Source organism: Tympanuchus pallidicinctus, unplaced genomic scaffold (genome assembly GCF_026119805.1).
Source record: "Tympanuchus pallidicinctus isolate F22 unplaced genomic scaffold, pur_lepc_1.0 scaffold1, whole genome shotgun sequence".
In the NCBI taxonomy this organism is placed as follows: Eukaryota; Metazoa; Chordata; class Aves; order Galliformes; family Phasianidae; genus Tympanuchus; species Tympanuchus pallidicinctus.
In genome coordinates, this window is record NW_026294618.1 from 65,271,054 (window position 1) to 65,293,938 (window position 22,885).

At 36.3% G+C, this 22,885-nt stretch overlaps 1 protein-coding gene across 2 annotated transcripts in view; it reads right to left on the bottom strand.

Annotated features, from left to right (window-relative positions):
* Positions 1–22,885, bottom strand: part of PRKN (parkin RBR E3 ubiquitin protein ligase) — a 678,674-nt gene that overhangs the window by 351,214 nt on the left and 304,575 nt on the right. For both annotated transcript variants that reach the window (XM_052683810.1, XM_052683801.1), the window contains exon 5: positions 17,899–17,982. In XM_052683810.1, the coding sequence (XP_052539770.1) occupies positions 17,899–17,982 (84 nt within the window). The remainder of the gene's footprint in view (positions 1–17,898; positions 17,983–22,885) is intronic.

The window sequence follows — 22,885 nt, forward strand, 5'->3', positions numbered from 1 at the left end:
TCTTTTTCCCCTTCTTAAGGCATGAAATGGTAAGACAGATTTATTATAATGCAGTAGAAGACGTGAAAATACCTTCTTCCTTCAGTACGTATTCCACACAGAACAAAAAACTAAGAGAACACTGAAGATCCACTACTCTTGAACAGATAAAACTATGGTCAAGGAAGTACACAATGAAAAGATATATATATTTTATAAACCCCTTACCTCCTTTAATAAAACTTTCTTTGGCTCACAAGAGAAAAAGAAAAATTGAACAAAAAAAGGAACTAAGCCTAAACCAGGTGAAAAAGCCTCAGACATGAACATTTGTTTTTGCTATTTATTATTATTTTTTTTTTTAGAAGATTTAATACTTGTAGACTTTCATGTGAAAAAAAGCCAAAGCAACAACAACAACAACAAAAATAAAAAAAAAAAAAAAAAAGACTACATTCCCAAATAGCTCTCTCAGCAACCCTGGGAAAATTACTTCTGTTTACCAGCCTTAAAACTGCTTTAAGAAAATTCCTGTGCTAATTAGATTTATAAAACACTTTGGTGTTTCTGAACAGGGAACATTACAGAATGCAAAAGTATTATTTGAGATAACAAAAGAAATTATTGCCATCCTCAGAAACTACATGCTGAGAAATTGCCTGCTTGAGCAAACTACAATTTTAAAAAAATAATAAATCTCAATATTAAATGCCAGAAGAATAGAGGGCTAGTTAAAACTAGAGGAAATAAATTTAGATTCCATGTTGAATAGTTTGTAAACTAAATTTTCAAGATTAAAGACTATAAAAAGTCATTACGAGTGCACTGAGACTCACAATGCAATAAAAATAATTCATGTATGAAATGTGAACCCTTGTAAATGATGTTGGCCTGCAGAGTGCCCAGCTGCACAAAGCTCAGCAGGACAGTGCTTCTGCAGGCCTGAAACACCAGCACTGCACTGGGAGCTCTGAAACATAGCAGGTTCAGGCCCTGAAAATGCAGTGTGAGCACCTGGCAGTTCTGGCATTCTAATACATATTCCAGTTATTTAAGGGATTTTAAAAGGCATGAATTTGATTAGTTTGCAGTTGCAATTAAAAACTTAAGAGGCTTGGGTTTATGCATTGTGTGAATAATTCATAAATATTCGTTACATAGTATATGTTCACAAGATTATATTCTAAACATACACACTGCCTGAAGCTTCAGTTTTAGTAAACTTCTTCACTGGTTACGGTGTGTTGGCCCAGAGAGCTCCCTGGGCTGGATCTCTGCTGTTCCTGGAAGAGGCAAGCAGCAGCTATCTACCAGCTTTGCCAGACCTGAACAACTGGCACACTCATATTATATAAGCTCTAGTTACACTTCCATAGATTAACACCAACATATCTTTCCATACTTAATTTATGCTGCTGCTGCGCAAGACACTATTTTCACAATTTTAACCTCACAATAAGCAAAGTTCACAGTACAACATAAGAGCAATAGGTAAAATTTTATGCAGTCTGCTTTACTATCTGACCACCTCTAAAATACTTAAAAATAATAAAATTACATTATACCACCATTCAACATTTTTTCTCAGTTAGTAATGAATAAATAAATGAAAATTTAATGAATGATTTTTTTGTTTGTTTTCCTTAAGTATTCCTGATCTGCAGTGAATAAGGATGTGAAGGAATTGCTGAGAAAGCTTAGAAAAAATTTCTAAGTTCTGTAAGCAAGTACTTTTATGATCACCTTATATTGCAGTGAATACCTTTAGATCATTTTCTTGCCTAAAGGCACAGTTCCCATGAAATTGTGAACATTCTATTAAACATTACAAATGTCATCCTCTTGGCAGTGCATCAGATAGATTGTTATTCAGAGAAAGGAGCAGGCACTGCTGTTACATACTTTGTCATTTTCTTCATTCCTGTTACCATTTTTTGTGTCACACAACACTGTAAAAATTGCAAGGAGAAAAGAAAAGGTTCAAAAATGCATGGCAACTGTATGTAGCTTTCCAAGAAACTCTTCCCTATGAGGAAAATATACTCCAATTTCTCAAAAACAAACAAACACCTTACTTATATCTCGAAGGGAGGGGAAGGAAAAACAACCCACCCACCTCAAAAACCCATCTCTCTAAATTCTACCTTGCCAGGTAAAGGAGAAGTTTGCATATCCCTAATTTCTGACAACAAGCGAACTGTCTTCCAGATGATCATGCTAACACAGTAATTAAAGTGATCAAAGAGATGCTTAAACGTTCACGGTGAAACTAACACCTGCCAGTGAACAATGCAAGACAATTCCAGACAAATAGTATCCTTTCAATGGCCATTCCCCACCCCAGTAAAATGTACTGTCTGAAACAGTACTGCTCTTTGCTAACAAGTATCAAGATAGCCTGCATTTAAACCCCATTTCAGCTGATGCGCAAGTTAGACACATGAAGTAGTTTCTACAAACACTTTTAACTCACTGCTGTGATAACTGCTTCAAAATTCTAAGGAAGCTCACACTGAATTCCTTGTTCCCTTTTCTTAACAAATTATGGTCTGAGATAAGGCTTTAAGATGGTGGTGTTCTGTGTTGTTGTTTTTTTGTTTTGTTTTGTTTTTCACATGTGTAATGCACACATTTACTTAAAACTGATAAGTAATTTATTAAAATATTGAAAACACAGCTTTCATTTTTCAAATGATTAGCCCTTATACATCTCGCTTCATGTATCATCAGAACTATTCTCCTGAAAGAGAGAAAACTTCAATATCTTCCTGACACACTTCCGTGATAAGGCTTTGCTGCCTTTTCCAACTAACAGCTTAAGCAAGTATTCAATGTATCTTACGACAAACTGGGAGAAACCTACTTCAGAACAGCCTTCAAATCCAGCATGTTTTCAGAGATGTTTGGGGAAGAACATTTTAAGGTTCCACATCCCAGCAGAACTGGAGGCAGTAGCTTTCCTGAGCACAGGAATCTCACTCCAGTGAAAAATTCAGAAAACGTCACACATTACCTATATATGGACCAGCTGCAGTTTTTAAAGTTAAACAAAAAAGAAACGTGTCAGACAGAAGAGCTGTTTGAGTTCCATTGTTTAAATAACGAGAAAGGCTGTGCAGCCAAAGGACAATTCTTAGAGATTACTGCAGTCAGTTCTTTCATTAATCTGTTATTGACTCAAGATGGTGTTGTGTATGTTAGACTGCTCCACTTCCTTCCACGAGCCAACAGAATTTTGACAAGATTTTGTTACTGGGAGACATCCTGCACAAAACAGTGGCTTCATTACCTGTTTCCTCATTTCTTCATGCAGCTTCAGAGATAAGAGCCTCAAACCAGTTACTGAGCACTGTGTGCATCATGTAGTACATGGACTTATGGATTTATTTATAGATTACAACTCTGCATGGTTTAGTTTTACTAAGAAAAGACTTCTAAGATTAAAAAATATATATATTAACCATAATCCAAGTTTTAGCAATATGGTTAGATCTAGAATCAAAAGATACATAAAGAAATACATAAACATTAATATATTTACCTAAATCTCATCTGAGATTTGTTTCAGTTATATCCAGAGTTCATCTGGAACTGCTCTTGCAACTTCTGTGGCTAATAAATTAACTGCTACTATCAACAGCTTTTTTAAGATAATCTCCATTCAATCATTCAATACTATTTTTATTTTATTATTATTATTATTACTATTATTATTATTATTAATATTATTATTATTTTTACTCAAAGTTCCAGTAAGAATCAAGCTTTCCTTCTATGGATTTTCTGTAATTCACAACCTCAATGATTGTTCACAATATCAGAGGTGTAAAGACTTTCAGCTGACTTTCCTGGCTGGCTAGCTGACTTTCCAGCATGGCTAGCTGGGTCACCTTCTAGGCCAATCAATGATAAATGCATTCATAAAAAGGTTTACATGGATGACATCCTTAGTTATGTAAAAGCAAAACTTCTTTCAAGGGAAAGGATTTATCCATAGTACTCAAACAGCATTCAAGCTGCAGCACATAACTGTTTAAGTGTCGTCTGAACACTATAAAAAGTAGAATAATGTATGCATTCATTGTCTGTTAAGGTTAAGCAGAACAATAATGGAGGTTAAGTGGCAGTGGATTTAGACGTGTATGATCATTAATAGATTTTAGAAATACAGTGATGCAAAGATTGCAGATGCTGGTCACATTAGCTATTCACATCCCAATACTACTCTTTCAAAAGAAGTGATCTCTGCATCCAGGTAACATTTGTTTGCCCTAAAAACAGAACATATGTTCAGCTTTTCAATTTGAAAATAAAGACCACATAAAAAACTCAGTACCTGATTTCAGACTTACATAATTCAAAATAGAATCAGAATAATCAGCAAGAATGAAAGGAAAAGTCTCAAGCCTTAGACCTGCAAATGCTCAGAATCTCTGACATAGAACACACAGTAGATGGATGAACAACAGCTCACGGATGCTGTCAGAAGTGTGAGGTTTGAAATAAATGCCTTTAAGGAACTCAGTGAGAAAACATCACTTAGGAGAGATCCAGCATTGTATAGGGCCCCTTGTTAAAATAGAGTTCATAATCACGCAGACCCCAAAACTAAACCGTAATATTTTTTGAAAAGAAGAACAATTAAGTGTTGAGATACTAAATTTTAATGTCTGTTAAAAGCATATACTTATATTTAATTTGGCAATTGACAAAAGCAGCATAAAAAAGTAAAAGAAGCATGAGTATCAGTTTCAGAGTAGCTGTTTAGCATGTATTATAATCAGCATATCCTGAACATCAGTGCTGATTTCTAGGATTTAAACTTCCCCTTAAATCTCTTTTAAAGTAGAATCCAACTGTTCAAATTTCTTACTAAGTGTTTCCTGTAGAGAATCAACACTTTACTCTGAGCTTAATTTCCTCAGCAATCAGATTTGATTTTTTATATGGAAACTCCAGCCACAAAAAGGGCTCAAGGAGGGAGAAATCTCAAATACTACATGACATCAGATCCTCAGCCTGTGCTTCTTACAGCACAAAAAGTTGTCTGCAATTACAGCTTCGAGCGATTTCTTTCTTTTTCAACCATGCCAACAAGCTCTTGTGGAAAAGACAGTGATGAATTTTAGAAGATTACAGCATAAATCTAAAATGTATAAGAAACAAAACTCCCATACTTGAATTGTAAATAATTCACAAGTGACATTAAGTTGTGCTATCACCCCCAAAAATCTCATCTTGAGATTCAGAGATGTCAGCAGAGGTAACAACTCATAAATATCTAAGGAAACAAATAATTTTTGTAACTAGTTACCTTCCATCAGTACTGCAAACAACACAGCCAGTTTCATGGTCCAGTCTGCAAATGTTGTCATGGCTTTGCTGTATATACATCAGATTCCCATCCCTCTGATCCCAATTATAACCAAAATATTTTAGTTTCATCCACCCCTGGATATCAAAGAGCTAGTCAGGTTCAAAGCTGATGAAAAGCTTTGAAAAATCCCTAACTAAAAGGTATTATTACCCCAACAACCACAGGAAAAACAAACAAAATGTTATTTTTGGTTTTAGGTTTTTAGCCTTCAGCTAGTATCACTGGTGTCCTAGAGTCTCACATCCATCCATTAACCATACAGATGATTGTAATATAGACAAAATGCAGTCCTAAGACGCTTTCCATTTAGCACTAGGGCTGTCTCAGGGATAGCACCAGTGTTTATTGTAAGGACATCATGCAGACAGAATTATGCTGTAACCCTACAGGAGTGACTCTCTGCCTCATCTCAGTACTTCAGCTTTGAAAGATGGAATGTTTTGTTCTGCCATCTTTCCAATGCCTAATGCCTGATCTATGGATCAGGACAGGAATGTGGACACAACAGTCAAGACATTGATTACAACAGGAATGGTGAGAAAAAGAAAGGAAAGAAGTAGAACAAATGTTGTTTTCTGTCACTATAAGAAATATGCTCGCCTTTGGCTCTTCACTCAAGAGTACTAGCAAATGTTTGGCACTCCTGGAATTGGCAACAGTTTTATCAATTATATGGCTCAGGAACAAGGCCTTTCATTTCTCCCAGTGGTAAGCAATCAGATCAGAGAGACAGATTCCAGCAAACCGAAGGAAACCTACCTTGAAATGCATTGAGAAAGGATCCTCAGCTCTCACTGTTTTGCTCTGGAAACTTGGTTCTCGTTGGCCCTCACTATTCACTAAGGCAGTGAATGGAATAAAACTAAGCGTCTGACAGCAGTCAACAGCAAGCAGTTGTCACCAGGTAACAGAGTGACCTGTGACCATAACAAGAGAACTGGAACTTCTGATACTTTCATCTCGTCCTAATGAGGCAGGACAGGGGAAAAACAAAAGCTATGTATTTAGACTGCCTTCATTGCAAAAACAATAACAAATCCCTAACTTAAAGTAATAGTAATTGTATCTGAGCACAATAAGGCTATAGTCCCACCAGCAAACAGCTGGCTATTATCCATTATCCAAGAATATTTCTATGTCATTGAGCACATATATACAGTTGCAAATCTGACCTGTATCCACAGGTGCCCACCACTAGCCCCAATCCCAGCCTATGTGTAGGTGCACATGGGCACAGTTCCCAACAGGGATTTTGCATCCCTCCTTGTTCCTTAGAGACTGAGGAAATCTGGTAGCTGCAGATATGCTGTGCCATCTGGCCTTTGGGAGTAAAGAATTTTACCAACAACATTTAAGCTTGTGGTTCTCTCATTAATATTGAGTGCAGCACATTATACATCTCCCTCAGCTTCTGGAAGCAGACCTTCCTCCCAAATGGCACCACTGCCTCATCTGTTTCCTCTGCTTTTCTGACCAAGTAGGTGGCTATGGGCGGGACTATTCTGCACTTCTCTGCAAAATCATTTCTGATAAGTAGGCTTTTATCTGTAGAAACATCTGTAAATTCATTCTTAATTTAGCTAAAAAAAAACCAACTTGAATAAATAGCAACTGATTCCCTCAGTGGGATCAGAACATTTTTTGTCTTTGAAAATGTGACTAAGAATGGACTTAAATAACAGACAAATCTAATAATATGAACACTATTAAATGTTTTCACAAACAACATACATTACTAAGTTCTCCATTTGATACTTCAAAAGTTATTTTTGTAAGATCTATTTTATAAATAATTTTAAACTGTCAAAGACTTATCTTGTAAATTACCTCAAAAATTTACTTCTGAAAAAATTAAAAGTGTATTTCTAAACTATTTTAAAAGTATATTTTCTAAACTATCACCTCACAAAGGTGAGTGAAGGCAAGGAAGGCAAGAGGTTACCATCAACATCAGATAGATTGTCCAGATGCGCTGTCTTCATCATAAAGATTCAGATACAGTGTGCTAAGTCCTAAGAGCACCGCATAAACAGGTGGGTGACATGGAATGCACCACGGTGGTTTGCTACATTTTGCAGGAAGATGCTCCAATTCACACCAACAGGGAAGTTGGCATCAACAGGATGACTGATTGACATTAGACCTGTGTTTGACTTGTAATCAAAGATATGAGCAGACAAAGCCAAATGCAGAAATGCTGTTCTATTTGGATTGAGTTCCTAGTGCAGGATGTAAAGCTTGCAGAGGTAACAGAGCCAACCAAGATGAATTTGACTTCATACACAATTGTGTTGTATTTACACAAACATTAAATGCAATAACATACTTGTTATGACAAGTCTTTTTTCAGACCTTATAATTTTCTATAGATAGCATGAGTAACTAAAAACCAAGTGCTTGCCAAAAGCTGCTGTGCAGCTACCATTGTCCATGCACTTCTTTTCCATTGCTCTGTTCTCAGCACAGGCATTGCCTCGATGAACAGCAGGAATGCTCACACAACTTAGGAAAGTTCATACAACTCACAAACTAATTTTCCAACATATAGCTTACGTCTGTATGTTCTGCATACATAGTAGATATTGGATAAATACACTGTATAATACAGTTCCTTCAGGATAATGAGTAAAAACAGAATATATACTTGTCCATAAAACATACACCGTCAAAAGGTGCAGGTCTGTATCATTATAAAGATGCAACCTTAAATTTCACATGGAAATTGCACCTTACTATCTGATGTGATTGTGCTTTGTTTTTCCCCTTTCACACGTTTACAGTGTGAACTTCTCATTTAACTCCTATTATAGTGAGTTGACCTGCTCCAGAGGAAACTGAATCCATCACTTACAAAATGCTGTCTATGAGAGTGAAGGATCCTGCAATTAATAATACAATAACCTTTCTAGTTACTTTTTTCCAGAATCATAATAGGACATTCCTGAGCAGCACGCTGAAAAAAACACATTTATATCTGAAGTAGAGAACCCAAGCTTGAGTTATTCTTGAGCACACAGAGCAAGCTTCTAGTTCAGCCCCTAGGAGAGTGGGTATATAGCTGTCGCATTCTGACTGCAGAGTGATTTGCAAACCAGATTTGCAAATCTCCTCACAGTTACATTAAGGTGAAATGACACTAAAGGTCCATACGTAAGGGGAAGAAACATCAACTTTAATAGGAGATTTCTATAAAACAGTTGTGTTTTATGTGTTGGCCCTCCAACAATTGTATCCAGCAAAGCCCTGTGGTTTTATAGGAAATTCAAGTCCTGCATTATTTAACACTTCAAGAGAAAGAGATCACCAGTCCTGGATGCAAGATCATCCTGTGAATGGCGGTGTTCTGTATGGTATAGAATAAAGTAGAATAATGAGAAAGGCCAGGCCCCTCCCATCACCTATTTATAATAACCAAGAAAAGCAGAAAGCTGGAGGAACCATCCCCTATTTAAAGTTGTAGTTGGCTCCAATTCCAATATTGGTTGGAACACTGGACACCAGTCAAATGAAAGGAGCAAGCATTGTTCTGGGCTCTTCCAGGAAGGGCTGAGACAGCAGTCAAATTATGGAAAGGGATATCTGGTTCCTTCATGTGGGGTTTACTTGTCCCGTGGGGAGTTGTCTGGGCTCAGATTAACAGTCATTTGGGACTCTTCTCTATTCCTATGCATAGACATGCTTCATGTTTTATCCTGCCGGTCATGCAAAATGCTGAATTGGTGTGTAAGGCAGACTGAATTCCTGGACTCAAAAAATTCAGTTTAGAGACACTATTTATGATGCTTGAGATTGCCATGTGCAAAACAAACAGAAGCAGCACATCACAATTCACACACACTTTCTCAAACTAAGGTCCTCTATGTATTGTTCAGACTGGCTTTTCCAGTGAATGTAATTCCACAAAAGCATAGAAGCCAAACCTGCCACCTGTCCTGTGCCCAGAAGAGGCAGCAGTGCCCTTCTTTAGTAAAACAGGCCAAGTCCCTGTCCTCCACACACTGGAGGAAACAAGCAACATCTACTGTTTTTGTAGCAGAAGACAGTTCTCCATGGGACGTAACTACTGGTAAGCAGATAGTCCCTCTAAACTACATGGGTTCAGATTCCCACCCCCTGTTCCACACCACCATTGCGACAGCTCTTTCCCAGTGAGAGGCCCCAAGCATTTTATCACTTATGTGTTGGCTGAAACCAGGACAGGAATGCAATTTGAGATGTCACTTGACTGAAGAGTAAGCATTTTTTCTGAGAAAATCTTTTTTCTTATAGTATAGTAAACCCTATTTATTTTATTTTTATTTTAAGCCTCTCCCAATTAGAGAAGCTCCGTAAGTATGAAAGTGAGAACTGGGCCCTTGAACAGCATGTTCTGAGACTAGATAAATATACTCAAAATGAATTCAGTATCTAACACATAGCACTTTACAGTCTTTAAAGTAAAAAGAAAATGCATAGAATGATGGAAAACAGCTTTACTTTAAATGTAGCAGTGAATATTATGCTAGCGTATGTGGGGTTTAAGGTTCTTCTAACCATTGCCGCTTAGTTTTGACTGTAGGTTGTTGGTTGCATTTTTGTTAGTAACATGGACTTTTTCAGTATGGTTCATCTCTTGGTTCACATACTTTTTATATAATCTACACATTCTCAAAGAATAATTGAGACTTCTACTATTATTTTGAATATAAAGTTTAATTAAGCTGTACAGGTCTGGTAGGTCAGATTTCTCTAAGCTAGAAAAAGCAGTTAAAGGAAATTCTCACAGAATTCCACCACAGCAAAAACTGATTTACCAAGAATTAAGCCATCACAGCAAATCCTTATTGACAAGTTAGTGATCCTGCAAGCAAGGCACAATTGTCTAGTGGTGTTTAAGATAAAGCCTCCAGAAATCAATCTGATTCAGTCACTATTGTTGCTTTCCCTCAACTTTGCAACTGCAAATTTACAGGGGGCTGATATTTTTGTTCACAAACAGATTGACACAATTACGCCTTGTAAGATATCCTAACAGTGGTGCTTAGTGAGCAGTTGCTTCCTAGTAGTTATCATGCTGGCAGCAGAAGCGAGTCGCTCCTCTTTAAAGCAAAGGAAAACAAAACCAACCAATACAACTTCAATATTCCCGTGTTGATTGTGATGTTGCAATGGTGAGGCAGCATCACAGTGAGACAGAGCTTTGCACATCAAAAGAATGAAATCTGGTTTCCCTTATTTCCTGGCAGCAGAGTAAGCACTACCTGCAGTTACTTTGCATCTATGCTTTCAAGTATTACAGTGGAGAAACCAAAGTACCCAATTTCAAAACACATTTACTGAACTCCTAAAGAGCTACTACAATGTACAGTGTAACTGATCAGCAGAAATATTTCTCAGACACATAAGATCTCATAAAGACTTGCAAGAACTGTTTTCTTGCATGGTACCATAGCCAGCAGATAATGCACTCTTGACAAACTTAGAACATGTTTTAAATCATTAACTGTGCTGAAGCAAAGGGAGTACTTGAACTCCAAGCATCCTTGCAGCAATCCAGTTGAAGTATTAAGTATTTCTTATATCACTGTAAGAACTTCAGTAAGCTATTTTAATGTATTTGTGCAGTTAATTGATAAATATTCAAATTGACATCCCATTGGGGAAGCTGCTTAAAACACACAACAGTATTAACTACAGCATTGTGTATTTAAAGCTGAGTGTAAAGTTTCAGTATCTTCCTGTGCTGAACCATTAAGGCAGAAAACAGAGTCAGAAAGACATCTGTCATGACGATTTAAGCTTGCAGGCTCGGAACAAAAGAAATTCTGTTTACACACATCTTTTCTAAGCTAGAAATACACATTGTATACTGCAAACAACCATATTTGACAAGTCCTGTATAGACGTAACATTGAGAAATCAGGCACTTCTGACAGTAGTTATTCAAGAAGCATCCACACAGGTGTGAACCATGAGACACAGTGATCATAATTCGTAGCAGTGTTCCCAGCATGAATTACCCCAGTGAGAAAAACCGTCAGATGATGCTGCTATGTTATTTCCACACAACTATGGATTCTAACAGAGTGTGCTCATTTTCAATTTCATTCTGATTTGTAAAAATGAGCTTATTTCATAAGCTGTATAGATAGAAGCAGAAGGCAAATGAAAGAACACACAAACTGCTCCTCAACCAGTTACAGGCACGGTCCCTTGGAGACTAAAAGAAAAGTAGATATTGTTAATCAAAAACCCACTACATTCAAATTTTAGAATCGCAGACCAGAACACCGAGCATGCAAACCATAGGTGGGAAACAGATTTCATGCCAAAGTAAGTCTCACAGCAGTTTTTAGATCTAACAGAGTGTATCACATAATACGCTAACCTGCAAAATGACAGTTATTAACCACTCAGTCACAGTGCTCGCTAGATGTGAATGAAGAGTGCGCTCCTCCATATAAGCGCTGTCTGACGTTTCTGAGGAGAGAGACTCCTAGATGCCTGTACTGCGCCCTAACAAAATCACTTTCGTCCAGTTTACTCATAGATGACTGGAAGAACAGCTCACGTGCTTGAGTGGAAGTCCAAGGTTTCAGTCATCGGTAATGAATTCACAAGCGCTGCAGACAGCATGCTACTGTTCACGTCTTGTGGATCAAGCAAAAAAAAATCATTGTGTGAGCATTACTGAATTGCAAAAGACCATCCTTGAACACACTAGAAACGTTGTCATAGTGCCCATGCAAAAATACGTATCAAACATTCTGTATTTGAATTAAAATGTGGATCTATCTTCTGAAACAGAACAAGTGCAATGCTAAGATTTGGAATGGATTTTGCTGTACCTTCTTGAGTTTGCCAGTTTCAAATTAACAGCACTTAATTCATAGTTTCAATTACTGTTTTTCTATTCATTTGAGTCCCTGAATGCTTGCAAGTTTTCTAAAACTGTAATAGACCAAAGACTTGAACAGTAAAATCACCTCCATGTAATCTGTAGAAATGACTTGTAGAACAACATACAACATAAATAGAATGACAATAGCACTGTTCTCACAACCAGGCTCAGGACTGTGTTATAGCAATAACATGTGCTAGTGGGAGTCACATATCCTCCCACATTCCTCTCAGGTATAAGAATATAGATCATACACCAGTCCATTTAACCCCATGTCTTGACTCTAATAGCAAGTTAGCAGTAGGTGTCTAGAATATGTGCATAAGTTAAAAACAAGAACACTCACCAGTAAACAAAATATAACAGCTCCCAAATAACCTCCCCCTCTCCCCCCCAACCCCCCAATAAACAAATAAATACACGCACAGGACAAACCTAACATGGTATTTGCCTAGAATATGTTCCAACCTCCAGCAACTTGCAGCTCAGACTTCCTATAATGGAAATGGTATCTTTGCACTTATTAGTAAGCAATGAATTTCTCAGCCATTAATTCCCCACTTTTTAAACACTTTTAATGCACACACAGTGCATTGTGATAGAGTTCCACAGTCTAACTGTGCAGTATTGGTTGTTCTGAACATCAGAACAACTGGAAGACAACCGTATCAGACCAAAGCACGGAACATTATAAACCTGGCACAGCAGTGCAATGTTGTTAAGTCTTTATGACAGCTAATACAGAATGGATACAAAGTTGTTCCTCACTGCAAAGCATCATCAACATGCTTCTCAGATGTCCTAAAAGAAATAGAATCTCAGAAACTTTAAAGGTGAACTTTCATTTTCCTTTGGCTTGCTGATACCATCAATCTCTTTCAGAGTAGTCAAGGAAACTAGATGGACTGTGAGTGATACAGGATTGTGTTGCACCAAAACTAACTATGATCTGCTCGTATTCCTTAATGTTGCACCTGGGACATTGACTACCTTGCAGAATATATAAGTATCTTACAAAAGATCATTTAAGTGCTCTTTCACAAAATCTAGGAGCGTCACAAAAGAAAAGCTGAAAACTTGTTAATCAGAGCTCTGAGTCTTATAAAAAACTTTTAATAATTCCTCTAACAGGACAGATCATCAGCTCAACTGAAAATGCCCCTCAAATGCTGAGGCTCTGACACTATCTGAAAAGTTCTGAAGAACTATCATTGAAGGAATTGTGAAGTTGTGCTCAAAAGAACTGCTTACTTTGTAAATGCAATTTCAAAGCAAAACCTAGTAGTTGGGAATGATGCAAAGTAATTGTTCACAGAAGACAAAGTAAGACACCAGGAAAAAAAAAAAAAAAGAGCTCTGAAAGCATGATTAATGTCCATGTTTTCAAATCAGGCTTTCTGGAATTGAAAGACAGATGCAAAAAATAATGAGCAACAAAGGATTTCTTTTTTCTTTCGGAAGCAGCGTTAACCACTTAAGAAGAACATCAAAGGGCAGAGAATTTGTTTGAAGAAGGCATTGTAATCTTCAAAATATTTTATTTGATCTTTCACAAAACTGTAACAATTCCTTGCATGTAAATAGAAGTGGTGGTGGCAATACAGGAGATGCAAACTTCCCAAAACCATCCAGTGGAGAATATAACTGTACAAGTTCCTCTGTGTTTTCCAAAATGTCTGTAATTTCAACTGACAAAAAATGATCAGGAACTCTTATTACTGTCTTGGCGATATGAGAAAACAGAAGAATAGATCCAAGGACTCTGCTTGATTTGTTTTACATTTTTTATAGTCTCAAAAATTATGCATTAGTCAAAAAACATATCTTAAAAAATACTTTATCAAAAAAGTAATCTGTGCAATATGTAACTATGTGATCTAAACCATGTTTGGTGTATTTACTAATGGTGGGTTTTGACACTTGCTTTTGGCCATAAAACATGTCCAAAATACACTGTGAAAATGTTATATTTGTACACTGGAAAAGAGTGCATATTATTAAAAAAAAAACAAAAAACAAACAAACAAAAAACAAACAAACAAAAAAAAAACAACAAGGATAGATCTTAATAGTAAAAAAATCACCATAAGCTTTCTCTCCAAGATAAATAATTCAGTTTTTCTGTCTTGGTATAGAACCTTATAATTCATTTTTTTCCTTTTACAAATCATTGATTTTTCTGCTGTAAGAAGTGAAGTAACGAATTTTTTTCTTTTAATAAGCAAAAAACAACTAACTCCAGAATAAGGTTACTCTGAGAATACGTATGAAACAACGGTCTAATTATAGTTTTCCAAATATGAAACAGGAAAGTCAAGAAAAGACTTAAAATAATCTGCAACTACAATGCAAAGAACTCCAAAATACGTAACGGACCTTCAAATAAAAACGTCAAATGTCTTGTTTCTTCACCATTCACTTGTCCAAAATGAGTACTTTCACTTTTAATTGCTGTTAAGACATTCTTTTAAAGACCTCACATGCATAGAAAAAAATACTGTAACTTAATTACAATACTTCTGTAGATTACTCTGAAGTCTGTGCTATTTTCTTTGTTGTAACTCTTCCCCCTCCTCCTCATGCACACACTGCCTTACAGAACGCAATGGTGGTGAAATAAAACAGAACAACCTTTAGAGATTGTTTTATCAAGACAATTTTAGAAAAGCATATGAAGTCATAATCTAAGGCAGTATTATATGAGGCAAACTAGGTAATTATAGGCATGTAAGCTTGACATCAGCCCTAGATATATATGGTACTTGATAAATAAAGGAAGAATGTGAAATAATGTCAACCAAAAATGACTTATGGTAACTACATACCATCAGAATAACCTGATATTTTTACATGATTACAAGTTTAATGAAATAAATTATCTACACAGGTTTCTCTGTGGCATTTTATATAGAATTGACATTTTGATTAAGAGACTAACACACTAAAATTGATGTTAGATTTAACTGATATGTTTCAAAATATTATTTCCCACACTGATTAATCAAATTGTACTTCCCAAACTGGTATTGCAGTGATCATCACTTAGCCCTTTGATATGCAAAATAGTTATTAATTTTCTGGAATAAAAAGTAATTGCTCATAATCTCTAAAGAAGGCAAAAAGTCTGGGGAAGAGAAAAATAACAAAATGATCAAGTCACTGAAGAACCTACACCAAAAGCTTGCTCAGTAAAGATCACATAACATGCATTTTTAGAACAGGCAAAAATACAGTTGCAGCTTAAGAAACATGAGCTATACATACAGCAAGAAGAAACCAGAGCCATACTTACAGGATTCTGTACAGGGTGGCAGAAATTAGAAAGGACTGATGCTTTCAGAGAATAATTAGAGGAACAGAAGATGTACAGGAAACATTCTTCTTGAATCTTTTAATAAATTCATGGGTATCAACATAACCAAGCACAATGCATCACTTCCTTAGCTAGCACTGATGACATATGAATGACATTATGCATCACTGTCTCAATGGAAGTGATCTTCCATACACTACAGAAACCCCTTAGACTCGTTCTTCTGCACTGTATTTCCAGCATATATCAGCAAAGCTGATGAGAACAAGGACTGGAGATCATGCAGCTTCTGCTAGCTGCTCATATAATGCCTCATCTGTCTCTTCTTTCTGGTTTAGGCGGTCTATAAAATACTTCCACCAGGATGTCCACCTTTCTGGTCCTTTCCCTGATCCTTATCCACAGAGATTTAACCTTAACATTCCCAGCCCTGAGCTTAACAACATCAAACCACTAACACAGAAGACATGCCACCATCCCTCTTTTCTAGACTATCCCTTCTGAAGAGCTTATAGCCATCCACTGCAGCACTCCAGTTATGGGAGCAATCCCACTGTGTTTCCATAATGGCAACTAAGTCACAGTTTGCCTGCTGCACCATCGCTTCTGGCTCCTACTCTTTGTGGCACATCATGTGTGTTGCATGCATTGGTGAAGATGCACTACACCTAAGCCCCTGGTGTCACCCCCACTCTTGTCATCATTCCTCTGGGCTCAAGTCCAGTGGGCTGGTTTTAACCACATTCACCTTCATAACTAGTTTAAAGCTCTCTCAATGAGCCCAGCCAGCCCTACCAACAAAGATGTAACTCTTACTTAGCAACTTTACAAGATCATTATAATTGGTACACAACACCAGACCTCACCCACGCTGTACAGATGTTTCTCATGGGCATTAAAATACCATGGCTTTATTAATGCTCTAACCTTTCCCAAACACAGTCTTTCTAGCACAAATTCCAGAAACAAAAAAGGAACCCTTACACTAAATATTTTACTGGCAGCAACTCAGACTGTTTGCAACATTACGAATTTCACTCCCTTTTAAATTCTCCATAATCACATGCAGATGTTGAAGGTGGACAAAATGTTTAGAAAGCTATGAGAATCTAAACAGTAATGTTCAAAACGTATAATGCTGATACAAAATAGAAAAGAAACACAGTGCCCCTGCAGCCCAGCAGGCCACATCAAAAGAAGCATGGCCAGCAGGGTGAGGGAGATGACCCTGCTTCTCAGCTCAGAAAAAAGACCCTAATGACATGTGAAACCAATACAGGTTTCACCAATAGAGCTTTACAGCATTTTGTGACACCAAAAGGTAGAATTACATTGCTGTGCGATGAAAAAATGGCTGTTCACCTACAAAACAAGATTTCACCATTTTCCAACGAGTTCCTGATAACTCTCAGGTTCAGCAAAAGAATGACCTCGGGGCTCAAATGATGTAATTTCTTCATAAGTGGTTTTTGCTAACAAATTTCAACTCTCACATATCAGTAAAGTATTCATGTATTTACTGGTTTGAGAAAGGGAAGACAAAGAGAAGACTACATCACAAACAGTGAGTGCCTCCAGAGAGATGCATTCATGATGTCCTAGTCTGGAAAAGCTTCAAGGAACAGAATCCTTTCAAAAGTACAAAGTTGTGTGTTTGTCTTTGAAAGCAGCATCCAGAAATTGTACATCAAGTGAAGTTTCTTCCTGAAAACAAAGTGCTTCTAAGAGCTCTTTGGTATCAAATACTGTTGAACCATATCTAAAAATCAAAAATATCCAAATATATGTATTTAAAGGGAAACTTTACTTCCCCTTTTTCTATTTTAAGCATCTGAGATGCCTACACTCTTTCTTACTCAGGCTTTTCATTGATGTCACTCCAAGAAACAAACTGAATAAGCACAGATGAAGATCTGGCAGAAAAGGTAGCTTGAAGAATCAGCTTCTGCTAAAACATTTGAAAATCTCTAACGTGAAAAATCTGAATTATATGATGACACCAATTAGAAGCTTTGAGAACAATAACATATTCCCAAAATAATGAAGTAAACATCAGCATAAATACTTTAAGAGCAATAAATTCTGCATTTAAGGTAAGTATACTTGAGTATTTAAGAGCTCCCCCAAAAGCAATCACATAAACCAACTTCCTCCTTCATACCAAGCAGCAACTGATGAAGTTCATCCTCTTGCTAAAAATTGAAGATGTTATCCAATGCTACACCTCATCTAAAGCACACCCTACATGTCAATTTACATTAACTTCCACAATTCTAATAAACGTAGAACTACTACAAATTATCATTCTCATAAATGCCAAAGTAGTTGGGGAAAATGTGACTATCTTACCGCTACGGTTCCACTGCACTTTGGGGACTGGCAAACACCTGTTATTCTGTTTGGAATCAGCACATCATCCCAGCAAGATGGGCCCTTCAGAGAAAAACAAAACATACGAGGGTTTTTATACACTTAATAAGTAAACATATAAAAATTGGTTTTGTTGCCTCTTTCCCTGACCTCATTCCTTTTAAGAGTTTTTTTTTTTTTTTTTTTTTTTTTTGAGAAGTTTTATTAATTTAATGTTGGAAGAATACAATCAGGCGACAATATTCATGAGTAAAGTTCAGCCATTATCATACACAGCCCCGCCATTCTGCATTCAACACTGCAAGCAGGAGTCAAAGGTCAGAGTCAAAGCAGGAGGTGCCTTCTCAGCTTAAAACTGTGAACGAATCTACAATCTACGAAGCTACAAAGATTTCTGGTTGGCCCATAGTTTGCTGAAAGCAAAAAGGACACAAAGGTTGGACATGGAAAGCACAGCTAGAAATACCAGAGCATAACAAAAACAGGTTGAGTAGCTTTTGTCTCTTTTCCTGTTTAAGTAACTGTTCATTGCTAAGTACACTAGAAAATAATAATAAAAAAAAAAAATTAAAGATTACTATTAGCATCTGCAAAATATTACAGCTAACATGAAGATACATCAAATAGGAATGCATATACAAAGACATGTACAGAAGCATTCATAAAAATACCAGCATATAAGAGATTTCAAAAATTAACACTAACAGCATTTATTTTAATATTAAATCTCACATCAGTTAACATTTAATCTGTAGACAATAAAAATTAGCCAGGCAAGTAGATATGAAGCATAAATATACCTACACATATGGAAAAGAGCAACTAATAAAATATCAATAAAATATTTAATACTCTTAAATCTCAAGAGCGTTTGGGACCAAAATGCTATGCAGTATTCAAAATCTACTTATGTCCTCCAGTGGCAAACGGAAAGATGGAGTTTCTGAATGCATTCTTTATTTCTTTCCTAAAAATTACTAAAATGTGATTGACTTTGCTGGCCTGTACTAAGCACTCAGGTAGCAGTTAGATGGAATTGTCATACGTCCTAGATATCACTCCTGATTTTTAAGTTATCAAAATTCATCATGTATATATACAATCTGTGTTTATTTTAGCTGTGCATATCACTTAATATTAACAAGCATTTAATACTGTCTGCTACTTCATTGACTAGTAACTGAGTATCCTAAGATCTTCATTCTGCATTTCTTCAATCAGACATCATTTTTTATTCTACTGAAGTATTTATTGTGGAAAAGCCTCATCATTGTTCTATACGATTCATGGTGTGGTTTGCACAAAAAGGTGTATTTGTTTGTATTGGGGAATGCCTTATTCATCTAACTCCCCTATGAAGACTGGTCATTTAAGCTCTCCTTTTATTCATTCAGTAAATTGCCTGTCCATGCAAAAGTCTCACATGACAATTTAGTTTCCTTAAAGCCACTAATTAGGAAATTATATCAGTATCTTGGAAATCCAAGTACCTTGTAGTAACTGTTATGTCTCATTCACACAGTTCTCCCCAGAGAACTCTTAAGAGGAATGCTGTAGAGTCATGACCAAACCTTAAATAAAAGGTCCAAGTTATCCTTGACGTCACACATTTACATATGCACAGATTCTCCACATTAGAGTATTTTCTTCTATGTCATTCAATCCATGTTTCAGACTTACTAGCCCAACTTGCTGGATTTGTCCCGAAACTTTTCTCCATTCTTTTAAGCATCAGCTACATCCTGCACTTAGTGATCTTACAACACCAGAAGAATTTTGTGAAAGAGATTTTAAACTCTGTTCCAAGTTTTGCTGTTTCGTATTGAGTCTTTGGAACTCTTGAGCACTGCCTAACCCTGACTATGTTTGTTCCTTTCATATGCCCCAGTAACTGTCCTTCCAACAACAGCTCCTGTGCCAAACCCACAGAGGGGTTTCTAATGGATACTTCCTCCATTCCTCCATTGCATACACTCTTGTATATTCCCATAAATAGATGAACAAACTAAATCTGCTTTTTACTATACATTAAAAGAACTTGACAGTTTTTCTGCTGTTTGCAAGTTAAACCCTTTTTACTTGCATAACTGCACAAAAATATTTAAATCACCTGAACCACTCCTTTTAACCCAATTATTTCTAATACTTTTCTGAGAAACAGTCCCTTGATTCTAATAACCTACCTTCTTCTTTCTCTCTCCCAACAGTTTAGTCCTTGTAGCTTCCTTTCAGTCCTCCTTAAATTTCTGTTCACATAATTTTTGAATCTATTATAATTTCCACATCTCCTGGAAAATTTAACTCTTTTCAGCTGACTTTTTCCAAGGAAGTACCCTTAATTATCTGCTACTTTTCTTTTTTGAAATTAAGCACAATATACATGGCTTTCACATACAGCTGAATGATGCCAAACATAAATATATCAAGATCACTGTGAAAGGACACATGCTCTTAATACTACTGAGGTATGCTGTATGATCTTCCCTTGCAGGTTATTTCAACCTCTTTTCTGTAAAACACTCTGACAGCACCTAAAAGCTTAATGTTCAGATCACAGATTGACTCGATGCTTACCTAATTTACATTGCAGCAATTGAAATATTCCATTATCATTTTTTTCATACATGTCTAAGCTTTTGGTTTACTGAGCATGTTAGACCCACTACCATCATCTGGTCAAGTGGCTGCTAATGGGAGTCTTATATTTTTCCTTTTCAAGGACATAATTTTATTCCATAAAGATGCTGCGCTACTTGTGGACTTGTCAAACACAAGCAAGACTAACAAGGTAACATTCCTTAAAATCTTCCTTTCTTCCTCCTCCCATCTGTTTGCATGCATTTATTAATTCCTCTAAACTGGAAAAATATGATTCAACTATTTACATTTCATATCTTTGGATAATCCTCATGTAATTTACATTCTGGATGGGTGCTATGAAAGAAGGGCAAGTAGTAAAAAGAAAAAGTGCTTTATAATTATTATTTTTTAAACAAACATCCTAACACCCACAATTTTCTAGTCCTGTTAGTAATTTCAATAGTAAACCTTCCTGTTACATCATCCCTTATTAATCATAAATTCTGCTTTTACCTGCATGATATTAAGACTTCCAAAGTCAGCAGTGTTATGCCAGTACACACACCAGACTCCCATAATTGCTACACAGTAAGGTAAATTAAGAGTTTCATGAGTAAAAGCAGTCCTGCAAATTTTATTGGCTGTGGCACTGATTATGCTGATTCCATAAGTAAAAATTATTTCAAGCCCAATTTTTTTTTTGCATTTTTTAGTCCTTTAACTTCACTAGAATAATTGCAATAGAAAGGTTCCCAAGTATTCAATAGTTTGCAGGACCAGATCAATAATCAGAAAAAAAAAACCAAAAAACTAAGAAGCGATTATGCCACAGACTCCTACTATTTGCAAGTGCAGCAGCTGATTTGCAAAATATAATCAAGAAAATATCGTTACAGAAATCAGAATAGGATTCACATAATATTCACTCTTGTTAGACTTCAAATTTTCCACTTTCATAAACCAGAAAAAAAGATGTGTCCTTGAAAAACACTGAACTATGAGCTTTAATATTTCTTCAATGACAGCACTACTAAGCTTCATTGCTATAATTGAGCCAAAACAAAATGAGGAATTTTGGTAAGGTAAACATTTTGAAATGCAATTTTTTTTGTTGCTCTTTCTCAAGTCTTAGAAAAGTCTGTCAAACTGCAGGCCAGTCAGTCAGTGTTACAACAATTCTGCATGCTCTAGTGCATGTAATTATTAGTTTACATTAATCAAGAACATGCTGTGAGAAGGACAAAGCCTTCTGATTGCAAGATTAAACTGACTGCCCCTCTTGAGCATAATCACAAAGAAAAGCTATGCAAGAATATACCAGAGCAGACATTTTCTGGTGTACAACATAAGAAATCAACAAGATAAAGATCTATAGGAAGAACACCAGTATATCACTGAATTTAGAACAGCTTATGTCAAATGCAGTTGAATATTTCCCATACAAATTGGCACAGGAACTTTCATACTCCAGGAATATGGCAGCTGTTCTTTACTTTTTTGAGTGGGAAAACATGGGAAAAAAAAATTAAAAATCAGCAAATGGCACATCAGATTTGAACTGAATCTCCTACATAGTATATGAAGGATAGGGATGATGGAGGTATTTTTTCCATGTATGAGGGAAATACTGGAAATGTATATGCTTTCTGCCATACACTATTGGTGGACTGCAAAACAGACAGTACACTGTAATCCCAGTATACCTGCCATCCCATAGCCAGTAACTAACTTCTTATCGTAGAACCATTTGGATTTCAGCCAAACACTTAAAAACAAGAAAATCTCTGCAAACAGAAGTACTTTTAGAGATCTCACACGACAAATTATTCAACATGAAGTTGCTGACAGAATTGTTGACCTGTGAAGTCCGGGGAAAGGTCAGAAACAAAGGTCAGCAATGGAATCCAGTGATTGATTCATCAAAGACTTCGAATCATTTAAAAGACTGAAAACTATCCATGTACTTCATGCTTTGTGTTTTTCCTGCTTTATATTCTCCCCTAGTGAACAATATGCAGCAGAATATCATTAAAACACATCTTTGTACCTGCTAATACCTACATGAGAAATATAAATCATGAAAATGTTGAGCAAACGATCCAACCAAGGAACAAGTATTAATGCAAAAAGATTTTTAAAGCAATGTAAGAAATAATTCTATGTACTTGAGAGGGTTTAAAGTCAGCATAGCCACTAAAAAAGGGCTGAATCTAATGTAAGGCATGCAAGCACATCTGCAAAATACTGGCTATTAACCTGTCTAAATGAGAGCATATGAAGAGTTAACTCTTCATATGGACCCTCCTCTCAGCTTCCTTTAGCAGCTTGAGGAAATGAGAAGATTCCTCAAAATGCAAGGATTACTTGGAAAAAAAAAAAAACAAAA